General features: G+C 40.0%; 2 protein-coding genes across 3 annotated transcripts in view; one reads left to right on the forward strand and one right to left on the reverse strand.

The window, feature by feature from the left end:
- PPP3R1 (protein phosphatase 3 regulatory subunit B, alpha) overlaps positions 1-10,301 on the forward strand; it is a 37,441-nt gene extending 27,140 nt beyond the window's left edge. For both annotated transcript variants that reach the window (XM_072035304.1, XM_027453388.3), the window contains 4 exons: positions 3,488-3,664; positions 5,633-5,692; positions 6,645-6,829; positions 8,139-10,301. In XM_072035304.1, coding sequence (XP_071891405.1) covers positions 3,488-3,664; positions 5,633-5,692; positions 6,645-6,829; positions 8,139-8,186 — 470 coding nt within the window. In that variant the 3' untranslated portion in view covers positions 8,187-10,301. The remainder of the gene's footprint in view (positions 1-3,487; positions 3,665-5,632; positions 5,693-6,644; positions 6,830-8,138) is intronic.
- A 1,474-nt stretch (positions 10,302-11,775) lies between these two features.
- On the reverse strand, positions 11,776-16,184 carry PNO1 (partner of NOB1 homolog). The gene is made up of 7 exons (XM_038177340.2): positions 16,017-16,184; positions 15,787-15,936; positions 14,705-14,788; positions 14,057-14,117; positions 13,202-13,319; positions 12,627-12,697; positions 11,776-12,068 (listed from the first exon to the last, which is right to left on the reverse strand). The coding sequence occupies exons 1-7, from the start codon at positions 16,182-16,184 to the stop codon at positions 12,001-12,003; spliced, it is 720 nt and encodes a 239-aa protein (XP_038033268.1). The 3' UTR covers positions 11,776-12,000.
- Positions 16,185-16,249: the final 65 nt, after the last annotated feature.

Genomic DNA, 16,249 nt, shown 5'->3' on the forward strand with positions numbered 1-16,249 from the left:
GTCTTTAGTGATAGCTATGTGAAATTCTAGGAGAGTCAGCCTGCTGCTAAGTACTAAGGAAAGAACAGCCTTGTAAGAAGGGGGCATGTCCATCATAGGTGAGGACTGTTGTAGGTGTGTATTTGTAGAGTAAGTCTGAACAAAAAATGTATAGGATAATATTGGAGTTTGCTCTTACTATAAATGTTTGCCTTCTTTCCTTAAAAGCTAGCCAGGCAAAATCTCTACGTGGTTCAGCTCAGCCAGAGAGAATTGTCACAGGTGATGGCTAAACTGATGGAAAAAAGGATAGGCAAAACCTCTTCAAATTTCAAAGAAAGCTTTAAAAATTAAAATAAAATCAGTTTTATTATTTCTTGAATTTTTGAAAGCCATTTTATAAAGAGAAGCATGTACTGAAATATGACTTAAAGTGTATAAGCTCTTTAAGTTAGGCCTTCTAAAAATGTAGGTGATGCTTGCAGTGTACTTCAAGAAAAAATTGTTCTGGTAGGACATGCTCAGTCAATTAAAATTCAGAAACTGATCTGCAGATGCTGATTTTATCTATATGTTCATGATGAACAGCTTTTATACATGCGAACTGTTAAAGGAAATTTGCTTGTTCCCATAATTGCTCTGATTACCGTGAAATTTTTTCTCCCAGTATGCTCATCCATGGTTTATCTGCCGCCAGAAACAAAGCTTTGGACAAAACCTACGCATTGCCAGCTTTGGCAGAGATGCAGTTTCGTTACTCCTGCTTTCTGACCTCCCTGTCCCTGCACGCCCTGCTCTGCCCCTCCCAAGGGTAGCACTTCCTCAGCTCTGCACTGCAGGCAAACGCTTGTTTGAATGTGTCACAGTTAGGAGTGAAAAATTTCTATTACCCCTTTCTCCTAGAATCTCTGCTCAGCATCTGCATTCTGTACTACAATTGAACTGTCTGGAGACTTGTTATTTCATAATTTGAGTGGTTGCTGCTTTGCCACTGTTCAGCAAAACACACAAAGCATTCTGGAGTAGTTTCCTTAGGTGCCTCTCTAATGCCTTCACATTTCTGATGCTTGTCTTCACTGTCCTTAATCTTGAAATCCTTGACTGTGATCCTCAAAAAAAAAAAAAAAAAAAGTACTTCATCTCCTCTTAAGTATTGTGATTGTGTAAGTTGAAGTCTCATTTATGACTGGCTAACAGGGATTTGTACGCCTAGCAGGTGATGTTAGAGCACTGTTACAGCACACAATCCTAACAAGCAGTGCTGTAGATCAGTCTTGGAATGTCCTAGTAAAATGTAGCTTTTGAATTCATATTGGTAGGTCTTGTTAAAACATAGAGACTAGCTTGAGATAAAATACCCTTGTAGTTTGCCTTAACACCTATTGTGGAAGTTCTGCTCTATCTCTTGGAGCAGGTGAGTGTGATGGCAGAACTGGTCCAGTACTTCAGTGTCATTTTTTGTGTAATAAGCGAGTGTAAAGCTGTGTTGGACTGACTTGTGGATGAGGTGATCAGCGCAACTTAGGGCAGGCTGTCGACAGAACTCTGGGTTTCATTTTTGGTCTCCTCTTATATACTTAAGAGGAAAAATACCATGGACTTCAGCTTCCAAACGAGGAAATGGACTGGAGTCGTCATGAGACAGGACTCTACTGAATGCTGCTTTAGCATTCTGAGGCAGTGATGCTGTGGCTGCCGGTCTTCAGGCCTGGCTCAGACATCTATTTGTTTGTGTTCTGGTTTGGTATTTTTTTTGTAGTTGTTTTTGGATACATGTGGTTTTCTTAAATGTAACTTAATGGTTCAAAACTTGCAATTCATAGCTCATTGATTTGTGTGGCAGGGGAGGTAAGATCAGGTATATTACTGCTTCTTTAATTTTTCTCCATTGTCATTTTGTGAAATTACAGAACTATAAAGTATTTCAGGTTGCTTAGGGAGCAATAGTTCAATTTTAGTCAGTGTTACCCTTTTTATTAAGATTGGAAGTGACAGACACTTCACTGATCTGGTAAGAGGACAGTATTATGTACACAATAGATAATACTTTGAATTTGCTTTTTAAATATTCTAAAGTGAAGTTAAATATTGTTGCTAAATAATGCATATATCTTCATTGGTTGAACACTGATGTCAAGGAACTTAATTAAAAGTTTGTGACTGCTTTGATAGAGGAATCTTTTGGTCTCTGAATCTGTTACAATTTCTAAACATAAAGCTCTGCATGTTGGCAGTCCTTAAATATCAGAAAGTGTTATTTGTTTTTATGTTGTGCTTGTGCAAAAGCCGAAGAGGGTATTAATGTGATGTGAAATGGATGAGGTGGTATGCCTGTGCCTCACAGAAGTTGAGAAACAATTTATTTTGCTATCAGAGGAAATGCATTAAACACAGCTAAGAAATTTTGAGGAGGTTGTTAATGTTAGGAAAGAAACTTGTATGGCAAGCTGGAAACCTTCAGGTGCTGTAAGATATATTTGCTGTGGTTGGTTGTATGCTAGCCACTTTCTAGTACTTCCTACGAACCACAGTTCCTCCTTCATACCCAAACATGGTGAGTAATTTGTGAACTAACTTCAGTGTGTTAAATCAAGCTGCTGATGTGAAATTTCTAGGTTGTTATGGAGAAAAAAATTTCAAGCTTTCCAGCACTGACAGGGAGAGAGAGGTGGTGTGTGTGTGTGTGGTTTTTTTTTTTTTAAGGAGTGATTATGTGCTTATAGCTTTAGTCTACTCTAGAAATCAGATGCGAAGTAGGGTACAAGGTATATGCTGTAACTAAGGGTTGCTTTAAACGTGAAGAGAGGTGAAGCAGTACTACTGCAGAACCTGAACCTGTTCTAACTTCTGTGACAGGAAATAGGGGTACGAATATTATGGCTACATGCATGTCTATTTCCTATTTGAGATGGACAGACACAAATTATCTTAGATCTGTCAGGGTGATGAGTGAGTAGGTGAGTGGTAGCTGGGCAGCAGCCAGCCTGCTAACCTGTTTCACTTGGCACGTGTGCCAGGAGGTCTCGTGTTTGGTGTGCTAATACATTCACTAATGTAACTGTCTTCATAACTTACTATGTTGTTTACTGTAAACTTAATGCTAGGTGCTTGCAAGGAAATTTGGTCTCTTTTTTATTTCTTTATACCTGGTATTTATAAGAGCTCTCTGACTAAGAACTAGCTAAGCATCTGCAATCCTTTAAAATGTTGTGTCAGCATGTGGTGTTCAGTGAGTCACAAGGCTAACTGTATTATGGCTGGTGCAGGGAAGAAAAAAGGTAAGTTTTAATTAAAATAAAATGAAAAGGCTTGTGTTTTTTTTTTTTTTCAGAGTTTGACATTATCTTTATAATCTTCCATGCAAGTGTTTGGTGGTCCTAATACCATATGAGAAATACTGATCAGGAAGCTAGGGAGAAACGTGCAGTGGGTTTAACTGGCAAAGGGTTTACTGTGAAGCAAAGAATACTAAGAATAGGTGTTGTGTTTTCTTTTTTTTTCCTTTCAGTTGATGCTGATGAGATTAAACGACTAGGAAAGAGATTTAAGAAGCTTGATTTGGACAACTCTGGTTCTTTGAGTGTGGAAGAGTTCATGTCTTTACCTGAATTGCAACAGAACCCGTTAGTACAGCGAGTAATAGATATATTTGACACAGATGGCAATGGAGAAGTGGACTTCAAAGGTAAGATACAATGCTTTCTGAAAGGTGGTGGCATTTTTATCAGATTAACTGGAGACTCAGAATTTAAATTTTACTTCTTTTAAGAAAGGATGGGTGTAGAAAACTTCTTAATCAAAATAAATACTAATTTCTAATGAAATTGAGTGCCAGTAAAACTGCCAGCCAGAAAAATTCTCTGGTGTGTTAGGGCAACGGTTCAGCCTAAATTGATTAAAAGAGCAAAGTCTTTAGTAATATGCTTTCCTGATCCTATTGATTTATGACTACTCATTAAGCATCTCTTACGTGTACTGATTTAGACTTTCAGTCATGGTGCTATCTGAAGTATAAAGACATTACGAAAGAAAGTGGGGTAGACTGCAAATGCTGTGTTTCTGCTTGAATTGTACTTACCCAAAACTTGCTACAAGATACCATTTGAAGTATTTTGAAAATGGTTTTCTGAATTGTGAAAGTGATGTAAATTTTTCTGTTGATACTTCCCTTACAGGAGTCTTTTTTTATGGTTTTGGGTAGATACTTGAGGCAAAACCAAGAGCTTTGACTTAGATTTTTCCAAAGCTTTAGATTTATCTTAACTATTTCTGGTTAAAAGAATCAGCAGTCAAAAAACTTTTTTTTCTACTTTGTTAAAACAACCTTACTCTTGGAAGTGATGGCGTCCAAGCTATTACAGGTCTCTTATAGATCATGAATAGAAAAAGTTGTTCAGATACTTTTTGCTTTTTATTTTAAATTGGAGAAAGTTAATAAATCTCATACTGACAGACTGACCTTTCAAATTATTATCTATGTTAATGAACACAGGAAAAAAAATAATGCCAAAAATTTTGACTTTACAAACCCCCTCAAACTTCTACAGACTTACAGTATAACTGGAATGTTGATTTTCATGACTTTTTCCATTGTATTTGTTTCCAAAACCATGTTGTTTTACAGTTCAAAATCCTCATGTGGAAAATAGGCAGTGAGGAAAGATGATGCTATATTGTGTGTGACATTGAGCTGTGATTAGCAAAATTACCAAGAGCTGTTTCTCTTGGGTGGGAACAGGAAGTTGTCAAAATCAGTTTGGTGTAGTAAAATCATGCTGTTGCAATCAGCGGTAATGAATTCTGCTGTTGTCATCTGGCAAAGTTTGACTCGCTTGACTTCAGCCTCAGGGAAGCTCAAAAAAAAATCACTAGTGTGAGGAAACTTGTATTGCTTTGTTAAAGGACCTGAGATTTTCTTAACCTAACAGAAACACAATGGTTCAAGAAAGAAAAAATCACTAGCCCAGTATTTGAGTTGTTCACTTAATTTCACAAAATTTGCTGAAGCTGTGGCAGGCCTTTCAATCTAATGTTATATTGCCATACCTCTGTTTTTCTGTACCATGGTTGCAGTTTCACACCGTTGTCACTTTCACCATTCAGAGCTCTGGGTAGTCTAGTTATGGGAACTCATCCAGGTGCATCACGTCTCAAGGTTTTATATTTTTGGCTACTCAGAAGTTTTTTCTTGGGATAATGAATTCATTGGTAAATACTGAAAACCTTTTTTTTTTTTTTTTTTGGCCTTGTTTTTACCTAAAATTGTTTTGCATGTGTTATAGAGAAGTTTTCAGTTTCATGTAATGCTTACCTTAAGTGAAGAAACCACTGTTGAAAGGAGCTCTGCACCTGGAATCCTCACAGGAGTAGTTTATTAGAGATGGGGTTTTATGAGACTGCTGAAAACATAGTTCAGAATTACTTAATACTGACATGAAAAAATCTGTTCAGTGAGTGCAGTGCTGGGTTTGAAGTACATCCCACTAAACGGTGTCCAAGTATGTGAGTTGAAGTGTTGCAGGGTAAGCAATGTATTAAAGATTTTGCAGTAATTTAGAGTCTTAAAATATCTCCAGTTCTGAACACTGTTTCCTTTGGTTTATTAAAAAATATACTATTTTTGTAAATGTTTTTCTGTGCTGTATCCCTTTAGAATTTATAGAAGGAGTCTCCCAGTTCAGTGTCAAAGGAGATAAGGAACAGAAGTTGAGGTGTAAGTATTTTGATTTTTCCTTAACAAAACTGACTGCTCAAAAATGTACTTTCATTAGTTAACATTGATAAAACAGTAAGTCCAGATTGTTCTTGAAAGTGGGAAATTATGAAGGTAGTTTGGAAGCTTTTATTCACATTTTTCATTTGTGTGAGGAGTTTGCCAGCATTCTTTTCTTCATGGAAGGTTTCAGGAGGGTGCCTCAATTGTTTCTGATTTCAGCGGTGGGGGAAGTGCAAATAATATTTAAGTATACTTCAGAAAACTGTTAGCAGTGTGCTTTGCTTTACAGGAGCATAAAAATAAGATAGCTTTTTGGATGCTGCAGTAGAACAGCACTAATTTCTTCTTGTTTGAGAACTGCATCTCAGGAACACGTCCTAAGCCTTTGGTATGGGGAGGGGAGAGGCTCAGTCATGGACGTAGCTTTCAGTAGCGTAAGACACAATAGAGATTTAGGAAAGAAATCTGCTCTATTTAAATGTTTAAAAATAAATTCAGTCCTATGTCAAACTGCAGCAAAGTAGCAGGGTGGGATTTTGATTCATCCTTCCTTAGAAGGTTACAATTTTTTTGTCTTCCTAGCAAATTAACTGCTACTTCGGTACTTTAATTCTGGTAGTGAAGAGTTTCCAATTTAGTGTTAATAAAGTGGTTCTACTGTTGGGGCTTAAAAACAGTATTAGCTGACACTTCCAAAGTATATTTTCTTCTAAGTCCCGTAGTAACACTGTTCATTTTGTTCCTGATATTTCATGCTTTTTTAGAATGAAACTGAAAAGGTGTTAAAAGTATATCCCGCTTAAATTGCAGTATGTTTTTCTGTTTGTGATGACACAATCCTGCACAGCCTTGTTGCAAAGCACACAAATTCTTATTGCTCTTTTCTGACCCCATTTGTTGTTGAAAGTTGTTTTTTAATGTTTTTTTTTTTAATGTTTTACTTCTACAGTTGCTTTTCGCATTTATGATATGGACAAAGATGGGTATATCTCAAATGGAGAGCTCTTCCAGGTGCTGAAGATGATGGTTGGGAACAATCTCAAAGACACTCAGTTACAGCAAATTGTAGATAAAACCATAATTAATGCAGATAAGGATGGTGATGGAAGAATATCTTTTGAAGAATTCTGTGCTGTAAGTAACCTCTAAGGAAAACTTTTTATTTAAAATAAAAGGAAGGTAAACAGTATAAAGGGTAAGGTTGTAAAAGCAGAGCGTTTCTTCTGATCTGGCCACAGCTCCTCACAACGCAGCATTATTATAGATGGCATTATTGTCTTCTGGCTTTCCACAGAGTGCAGCGTGTCTTCTGATGTGTGAGTCAGTCATGAGTTGGTTCATCGGGGATGCAATTTTCCCATTGAATCTAGTGCCTCTGAAGGGGAGGAGGGTTTCATTCAGAGAATAGCAACTTTTGCAACACAATTCCTATGCTGTTTTATGGCATACTAAATGCAAGACCAGTCCGAAATAATCTCTAATACAGAGACTAAACAAGCTAGCTTGAAGACGTGTGTTGGTTTCTACCAGGCCTTATGCTGGCAGAAAATAGCAAATTTAAAGATTATTTGCAAGTGACTGGCTTGTCGTAGGAGGCCAGCTTTCTTTGTTTTCAACGTTTTGATTAAAAAAGAAACAGCACTTCCAGTTGTTCTAACTGTTTCTAGCTGTTTAATAGAATAGACTGGAAAAATCAAAGAACAGTGGGCAGGCATGTAAGTCTGCTGAGTGAAGACAAATGTTTCAAATGATCTGGAAGCTGTGAAAGCAGTACTTCACAGTGGATCTCTCTTTTACCAAGTGTCTTTCTCAGAGGTGGTAGCTGGAGGGGAGAGGTGTGTTCCCCAGAGGTTAACTTCAGGTTAATCTCCTGTCTCTAAACTAGGTGTCTGCTCCAAATCACTCTTGAGAAAGGTTTATCTTTGCACAGAGCAGAGAGAGCCTGGGGAGATTATCAGGTCTGTAGCACACAGGGATTTTACAGAGGCTGGGGTAGTGGGATTTGTCAGTTACAGGGAGAGTAACCCCTTGAGTGCTGCTCTTGAAAAAAGGACAAGCAGATGAAAGGCTCGTCTTAAAAACTGAGGTTGTTGCTTTGCTGTTGCTCCTTGCTTCTCTTTGTAAAGCTGCACGGTTTTGTAGGATGTTTTAGAAATAAGTTAGCGTTTCAGTTAACATGTAGCAGCATAATACAAGGTCAGACTATGAGATGAGGGGGAGGAAAACGAGGTGGTATAACTTACATGATTGTCTAACCTGTACAATATAATTACCTTGGGTAGTATCTTATTAATTTGCATATTGTGCAGTGTTTAGATTGAAGAGGCCAGAGGAGTATTGTGATTATAATAGAGATAAATGCATCTTTTTGAATGAAGCATGCTTGTTCTGTCTTGCCAGTTTTCAATTCTTACCTACTTACGAGCGCTTGTTTTTCTCCCAGGTTGTAGGAGGCCTAGATATCCACAAAAAGATGGTGGTAGATGTGTGACTCTGTAGGGCACCACCCAACACTTTTGCTTTCTTCTCCATCTCTGAAGATCTGCTCAAGACGTCCAGCAATGCTCTCTGTGTATTTAAATGGAAGTATTTTTCTCTGTGAAGCCACATTTTCCAACATGAGCCTCATGAAGCCAACTAAGTGTTATTGAACTTTTATTCTCTCAATAACTCGGTGTAGCACTTTAAAGTCTGAAGGACAGCAAAGATGGAAAGAGCATATCAGTGTGGTGGAGAAAGGGAAGGGGTTGGCTTTTTAATTTATTTTTCTTCATCTTTTATAACAAGGAAATATCTATCTATATATATAATGTGTGTGTGTATTTATATATAGATATATATGTAGCTTTCTATATGTAGTAGCTAGGTGGGCTTTAATTTAATATACTTGATTCAGAAACAAAACTAGAGTACAAAGTGCCAAGCAGAATATTAACAGTTCAATATATGGATATACATCCTTACTTTTATTTCACACAGTTTTATATATATAGTAGAAGAATGTAAAATTTTAACTGGGTGTTAGGTCAACTCTTTTCCTTTTCCTGTGACTGTTCAGATGTTTCTATATATTGACTGGCTGACAAAGCATTGCTTCTTATTACTTTACCTTAATGACATTTTTTGTAACACAGGAGACTAAGTTTATTTATACCTGTTAATATATTACCAGGGACTGTGTCTCTTTGCTAAATAACTTAGTACAATTCTACTTAATATGAGAATATAGTTTAATGCTACTGCCAAGAACTAGCCCTCATGTGCATATAGTAACTGCAGAATGCTTTGGTGGCCACTAGATTTTGTCACTTAGGGATCGGGAACAGTTAGAGCTGTCCCACGGTTAGTGCACATCTGCTGTTTTGGATTCATTTTAGATATGGCTGCTCAAGGTGTTAGACACATTCATGATTTTCTCTTGTGCTTAGCTTAATGGAATTAGGACCTACGTAAGTGTGCAGGATTCCCATCTACTTATTTTATACAGTTCTTAGACTATAAAGTGTTCTTGCCATTTAAATTCTGTTGTTTCAACAGTGATAGTTTCCCCTCTGCATTTAAAGAATACTACAGGTAGCATAAATAACTGGTAATGTTTTATATATAATATATATATGTATATAGGATTCATACAGGGGGAAAATCTTGTTAACCTATGCCATAGAGGAGGAAAACTTCACACTATCTAAATTTATACCTCTTGCGGTTCTCCAGTCCTTTGCCTGGAGAATTTTTTTTCTTTTCTAGATTTGTCCATATCATAATTTGTAATGGATGGTAACTTGATATATTTGTGTGATATAAAAGTAGCGAGCCATGTTTTACAACTTTATATCATCCCTTCCCTTTTCTGCAATGGTACTATTGGCTGGAAGACAAACATTTGCTAGATTTTTTAGGACAGTACATCTTTCCTGTATAGTAGTTTTTCTATTAAAAACAATTGTTTTATAATCAGCAGTGGAAAGTGCAGGTTGTCTGAACCTACTTCTATCGAGCACCTGTCTGCCATAGCTGTTCCTTCAACTGAGTGCTGCACATCATGGGCTCTGTCTGTGAGAGAGAAATCCAGGTGCTTGGTGTCCTTGCATGACATGAAGTTTTGCATGTAGATCGATTTGAAATGTTCCTCTTGTTTACATAATTTGCATAATTTAAGATAATGTTGCCAAACTTTGGTAAATGTTAATGTTCAAAACAAAAATCTCCACTACATGTAACTTTCTTCCTCTGGATCAGTACGTGGCTTGTAATCCCAGCCAGTGGTTGTATCTGTTCCAGTGTCAACTGCCATGTGCTCTGCTTCAAGGGGGAACTAGTCTTTTGTGAATTTTTTGTACATAAGTATTTGTTACAAACATTTTAGCAAATGCTTTTGATTTTCTCTTACTTGCTTGTGCATATCTTGGCTGGCGTTATAGAAATTTAGTGCTACCGTTATTTCCTTAGGGGGATTGGAAGGGGAGGGATGAGGTTTTTTAGTTTGTGTGGGGAAAAATGATTTACGTTGAATGTTTAGTTTTTCCTCTGCATGCTACATCATATGTTGTGGGAACTATAAGAACCTTCATACTATATGAATATAAAATAAAATATTTGAACCTTGGCTGGGGTGCTTCAGTACTTACCTAGATGCTTCTTGTTAACCTTAGGGCAGCTCTGCACCCTGCTCTAAGAAGAAAAGTTGTTCAGTTTTTTGTTCCTTGGTGAAGACTGTCAGTGGCACAGGGTGCAGACAGTCCCCTGAACACTCCCATGCTTTTCGTGTTTCAAGACCAATCTTTAATGTTTTTCATAAAGGCACACCTGCAACTTTGTTAAATGCCCAAATGAGATAAAATACCGTGTTTAAATCTTACTAAATTGGGAATGATTGCTTTTTAAGCTGTGTCACACTGAAACAACACCAACCCTAACCGAAATAGGTGGAAACCCAATGGCAGCTTCTTTCTCAGGGAAAGGTCTGAGACCCCTGCTGGTGAAACCAACATTCCCTGTAGGCAGGTATTTCCTTTTACAGAAGCAGCCCGGGAGCCCTTTGCTCTTGCTCTTTGCGTTGCCTCCGTTGCTTCATGCATCCTAAAAGGCAGCCTTCAAAGTCTTAAAGTTATCTGGGCCTTCTGCATGCTGCCCTGTTCCCCTCCACAGCTTTTGGCCAGGATCAGTATGTACCTGCTGCAGGAGGAAGGCTTATCACCTCTGTGTCCTTGGCTCACTCTCACCTCTTACCTTTCAAGTTAATTGAGATAAATGACACAAGCAACAACTGAACAAACTGCATTGGTAGTGCGCTGTTTTACCTTGAGCTGCTCGAAGTGGAAGCTCTGTCCTCTCTACAGCTTGGGCTTCAGAGGTAACTGAAGGTAACCAATTTAGGCAACTCAGCAAGTCTTAAATCTCAGGAGCTGAAGGCTTGAATGATTTCAGCTGTAAAAATATTGCTGGGCTATAAAGTGCTGCAGTGTTTATGTGGACAAAGAAATGCTTACTTGTTGATTTTTTTGATAATCTCATTTCACTTTCTGTTTTCATTCACAGACCTAAGCTGAGTTATTTTGCAAGATCTGTAACAAGTTCGGCTGGTGGAAGGCAGGAGAAAGCCCTTGTTTAATAAATCAACTCAGTATGGTTACTGCAGCCCCCTGTTCTGTCACATGCAGCATTTTAAGAGGCAAGACATCCAGCACTGACAGCTGGTGGTGCTCCAGTCCCTGGCACTGCCCAGCATCTGTACTGGGAGGTTCTCAGCCTCACTAGGCTGCCCTTGCACATCAGTTCTGAGAACAGAATGAGAATCCTGGTAGGTGCAGATTCTAGAACCAAGTGCAAATAAGCTCTTTACCTCTTAGTCTTCATATTGTTTCTTTCTGTGATAGCATTGCAGCAGCAGCAGTCTTCCAGCAGCCTGTTGTTAAACTGTGCATTAGCTGACTCTTCTTTTCCCTAGGAAGATGCTGATCCATGTGTGGTTTTAAATGCTCAACTATGGTGATTAGTTCTGTCTCAAAACTTAATGGCTTTCTGATGTACCATGAGCAGTCTCTTAATGCTTGGATAAACGTCAGGCACCCACACTTCAGTATAGCACTTCAGATACACAACTTTTAATGGCTTTTCAATACAAAGACTGTTCAAATCAGATGGTGTGCATGAAGGAAGTCAGACCGCACAAACAGTCCCATTTCTCTTCTGGGCTTCGAAGGCAGAGGGCTGAGCGCTTCTGCAGCCCCCATGAACGTGCAGCTTGTGCGTGTGGTGAGCACGCTTCCCAGCCCCAGTCCTTCATAAAGCAGCCAGACTGCACCTCAGAACCTTTCAGCTGCTCTGCTGGCCACAGCCCTAATATTGCCATAAACTTTTGATGGAGGACTTCCTGCAGAAGAAAAACCAAGTCAGCAAATACGGTAACACGTTACAGAAACAGCTCCCCTGCTGGTGTGCTTCAGTCTGTGTTAGTGGGGAGAACTTGCCCAGGAGTAAGAGATACTCATGGTTAGCTACTTCATTGGTCAATGCAAGCTCTGCATCAGTCCTGCTGGCAGCAGCTCTGCAGAGCAGCACCAAGCACTTTATGGCTGGTGACTGCTCCTTCACGGTGTGTTCAAAACAGCACTGCTCCCTGACACAGCACCCTTCGGGGAATGCAGGAGCAAAAAGCAAAAAATCTTCTGCATCATACAGAGGGCTTTACAGGCAGAAACCAAGCCCTGGGCTAAAGGAAGGGGGAAGAAAACTAGGAATGAACAGAGTTCCTCCCCATGTCTTCCCCTGACCTCCCCTGACTCTTAAGAGCAGCAGGCAAGTCTCAGCAAGCTCCACACCCCCAAAAGCAGCTGTGGACACACTAGGGCACAACAGGAGTCCCCCAGAAAGCAGTCTGAAACTGCAGTCTCTCTTCCTGTAATGGAGAAGGTTAACTAACAGGACTTACCTAAAATTAGATTACAAATTGCTGTTCGTGCCATTTTGATGTTCTGAAAAGATCCTAAAATATGAATTTTCCTAAGAAAAAAATAGAGCAATGTTAATGGGGGATAAAGATTCTCCGTGGTTGCATAGTTAATAGCACATAGCTCAAGCAGAAGTTCAGAAGTGAGCATAGCATTCTGGATCAGTGTACTACTTTTCTCCACAGCTATAATTAAAAAAACTACAGCATAGAACCCATCCTCTAAATCTTTTTAGAAATAGATGTTTACAATTTGCAAGCTTAAGGCTATAGCAGCTTTAGAAAAAAGTGTTGCAGGGTTGGTGGATTCAACTGTGATTACTCAGGGGAAGGAATTCTTCAACAGCGTGGAAACAATGCTAGATGAGCTGGTATCATTGTTCCCATAACAAAAGGTCAAATACTCAATTAGTGTTCATTAAAAATGGCACTTAAAATATTTGTCTCACTGATGCTCTACCAAAGTTTATGGTAACTTGAACCATGGTGGTTCCTAGGAGACAAGATAGATCAGTGAAGGGATTATACTGTTTAGAAGGAAGGAAGTCAATACTTACGAATCAGCAAGAACTATTCGTGTCCTTGTTACATTTTCTATCGTGAATTTTGTTTTTCCACCTTTCCCTGCTATTCTCCCTATTGCTCTCGACAGATGATCTCCTTTCAAAGGTTTGACTAAAATGAGAACAAAACACTCGGTAAAACAGCAGTAGTACACAGCCCTCTGTAATGCTTCCCTCGTTCAAGTTTTTATTGAAATAACTCACTTTAAGTAACACTAAGGCAATTTTACTATTGGTGAAATATCACCTGTGTGACTAGAAGGGAAAAATCACATCAGTGATAAGTGACCATGAGGTCTGTCAGAGAAATCCACAACAGAAGGCATTCCCTTTGTTACAGGGCGATTAAGATTGAAGAAAGAAACAAGCAAGAGCACATGGTTAACATGAGTAGAAATGACACAATTAAGTTTAGATGCTACTCTTCCTAGAGCCAGTCCCAGTAATGTGCAAAACAAACACTTCGCCTGCTTCCTACCTCTCTGTCATACTTGGAGGAACAGAGCCTGTTCCAGTTTAAAAATTAAAAAAAAATTATATATTCCCCAAAACACTCCTCCATGTGATGTTTATGTTAAAAAAAATAATTCCTGTAATGAGTCACATCAGTGGACAATCTGACGAAGTGCTATACTTCTAAGGATGAAGATTTTGAGCATTTTCTTGGGAAATCATTAAAAAAAATGACAATCCCTTTAAGCCTCCTGTACCTAGACAATAATTTCATGTATTGACATGAAGATTTTCCTGCTCCACAAGGATAAATGACACAAATGGAGCAGGGAAAGACACAGCAAGAACTCGCAGATGGTACACACAACTACAGGAACAGGAGCAGAAGCCACTTACCGTCTGTAACTTCAAAGGACTCTAGAAAAAGATCATCTAATCTGATGAGAGCAAGAGCATCCTAGAATATTAAGAGATTTGTTATCAGCACAAGTGTTACAGCACCACAACACAGGGCAAGCTTGTGTTTTCTTTCTCAACAGATCACATGAATATTTCTCCATTTGATGTCTCAAACAGTTGGCTAAAGCTAGATCAGCTTCTTTTCAGTAGAAATAAAAATTTCTGTGTAGAGAACCCTGGAAATGCTTAGACCCTATGACATTTACCCAGACTCATCTTTACTACCAGAGTCAGTACAAGCCTGTGACAACAACCTGACTGTTCTGTACTACAAAAGCTTTGTTTTTTTTCCAAGTAAAGTTTGAATTTTGAACACAAATGGCTATTGGCTTGGATGAAAGCAAAATGAACACTCATATACTGCCAGGTATTTCCTTCATTTCACAATTTTACTTGTGTGCTTTTTGAAGGCTTTTTATTCTGAATTAGTTTCAGAAATTAGCCTCCCACTTCAGTCATAATTCCAAACAAGCTTCTTTATAGGAAACCACCCTGAAGATTTTCATTTCTTAATACAATTTCTGGAGAGGCCAAAAATTTCAAGCAAGTTCATCCAACCTCCCAATCCAGCTGCCGGGGACTCACCTCTACTTGGAAGCCAAGTATAAATGCTTTCACAAAATCGGCTGCTTTTGTTAGAGCACTTAGATCCTTTGTCTCCTGACAAGTCTGCAAGACACAAAATTCAGTTTGCAAATTAAGAACATGCAAGTAGGGTCAGGCCTTGAAAATTGTTAGGATATGAAAGCTAACCATATAGGACACACTGAGGTAACGCCCCTTCTATGTTGTATAAAAAAACAAACAAAAAAATTAGACCACAGAACAGCAGAGAGAAGAGATGGATGATGGTGGGAGACAACTTGAGGAACTTATTGAGATGACAGTAGCATTGAGATGTTTTAGCACATTACAAAACATGGACAGGTTCAATACAACATACAGGATAATAAAAAGATTAACAAGGTATTTGAAACATGTACAAACCAACCTAGCAAAGCATCAAATATTTGAGTTTTTGTTTTAAGTTTTAGACTTTTTTTTCACCCTAGGAGAGGCAGCAGCATCTGCTGTCAGGCAGCATTCTTTACTGCTTGTCCTAAAACTCGGCCAAGGCCTTTCTCTGCTGCCAGGGGAAAAAATTGCGTATGCATCTACGTTTACAGACCCCAGGGGGGTTGCATACACAACGCAGTAAAAACGCAGGGAAAAGTGAGAAAGCACAGTCACTTAAGCAGCGGAAAAAGCAAGGCAGGATAACTCACAAAACCCACTGTTAACCTACATTCCTGTATCTTCCGTAAGAAGCCAGAGATATCGAAAGTTTTGGTGGCCCCCTCCAAAGTCAGCTGGCTCCTGAGTGCCACATGCGCGCTTAGTCAGCTTCCGTGTCTGGGAAACGCCTCACAAACCACGTTCAACGCAGAGACCGGGACTCCTCCTTAATTCTCAAGTAAATGTTCTCCTATAAAAGTCCTCCCCAAAAAACCACCACCCACCTCTAGAAGAGCCTTAATGCTTTTAGATTCTACGTGTGCAAGTTATTTGCTTCTAAACACGTTTATTTTGGCCGCCGGTGCGTGTTTCCCCTCCCGGTTATGCCGCTGGACGCCCCGAACCCGCCGGGCCCCCCAGGGGAGCAGCCGCGGCCACCCCACGGCCCCCACCTTGATCTCCACGTTCCTCGTCTTCAGGTTGAAGCGGATCTGCAGCTGCAGGTGCTCCACCACAGGCGTGAAAATCTTCATCCAGTTCTCCTTCAGCGGCGTGTACCTGTTGGCGGGCACGGCCACCTTCCGCACCTCCCCGCCGCCGACCTGTGGCGACAGAGCCCTCAGGACCCCGCTCCGGGCGCCTCAGCCGGGCCGGACCCGAGCCCTCCCCGCTCCCCGCTCACCCCCAGGCTCTCTGCGGGCAGCGCGGGGAAGGCCGGCCTCTTGCGGGGCCGCGGCTCCGCCATCTCCTCATCCTCCCCCTTCCTCTCCTCCTCCTCCCGCCGCCGCCGCCGCCGCCTCCCGCTGACTGAGGTGAACCCGTCCCCTCCCGCCGCCGCTTCAGTCTCCATGGCGACCGCCGTTCGCCGCTTCTCCGCGCCCCAACCGCCGCAACGGCCGCACGCGGCCCAACCGC

Source organism: Anas platyrhynchos, chromosome 3 (assembly GCF_047663525.1).
Source record: "Anas platyrhynchos isolate ZD024472 breed Pekin duck chromosome 3, IASCAAS_PekinDuck_T2T, whole genome shotgun sequence".
Lineage (NCBI taxonomy): Eukaryota > Metazoa > Chordata > Aves > Anseriformes > Anatidae > Anas > Anas platyrhynchos.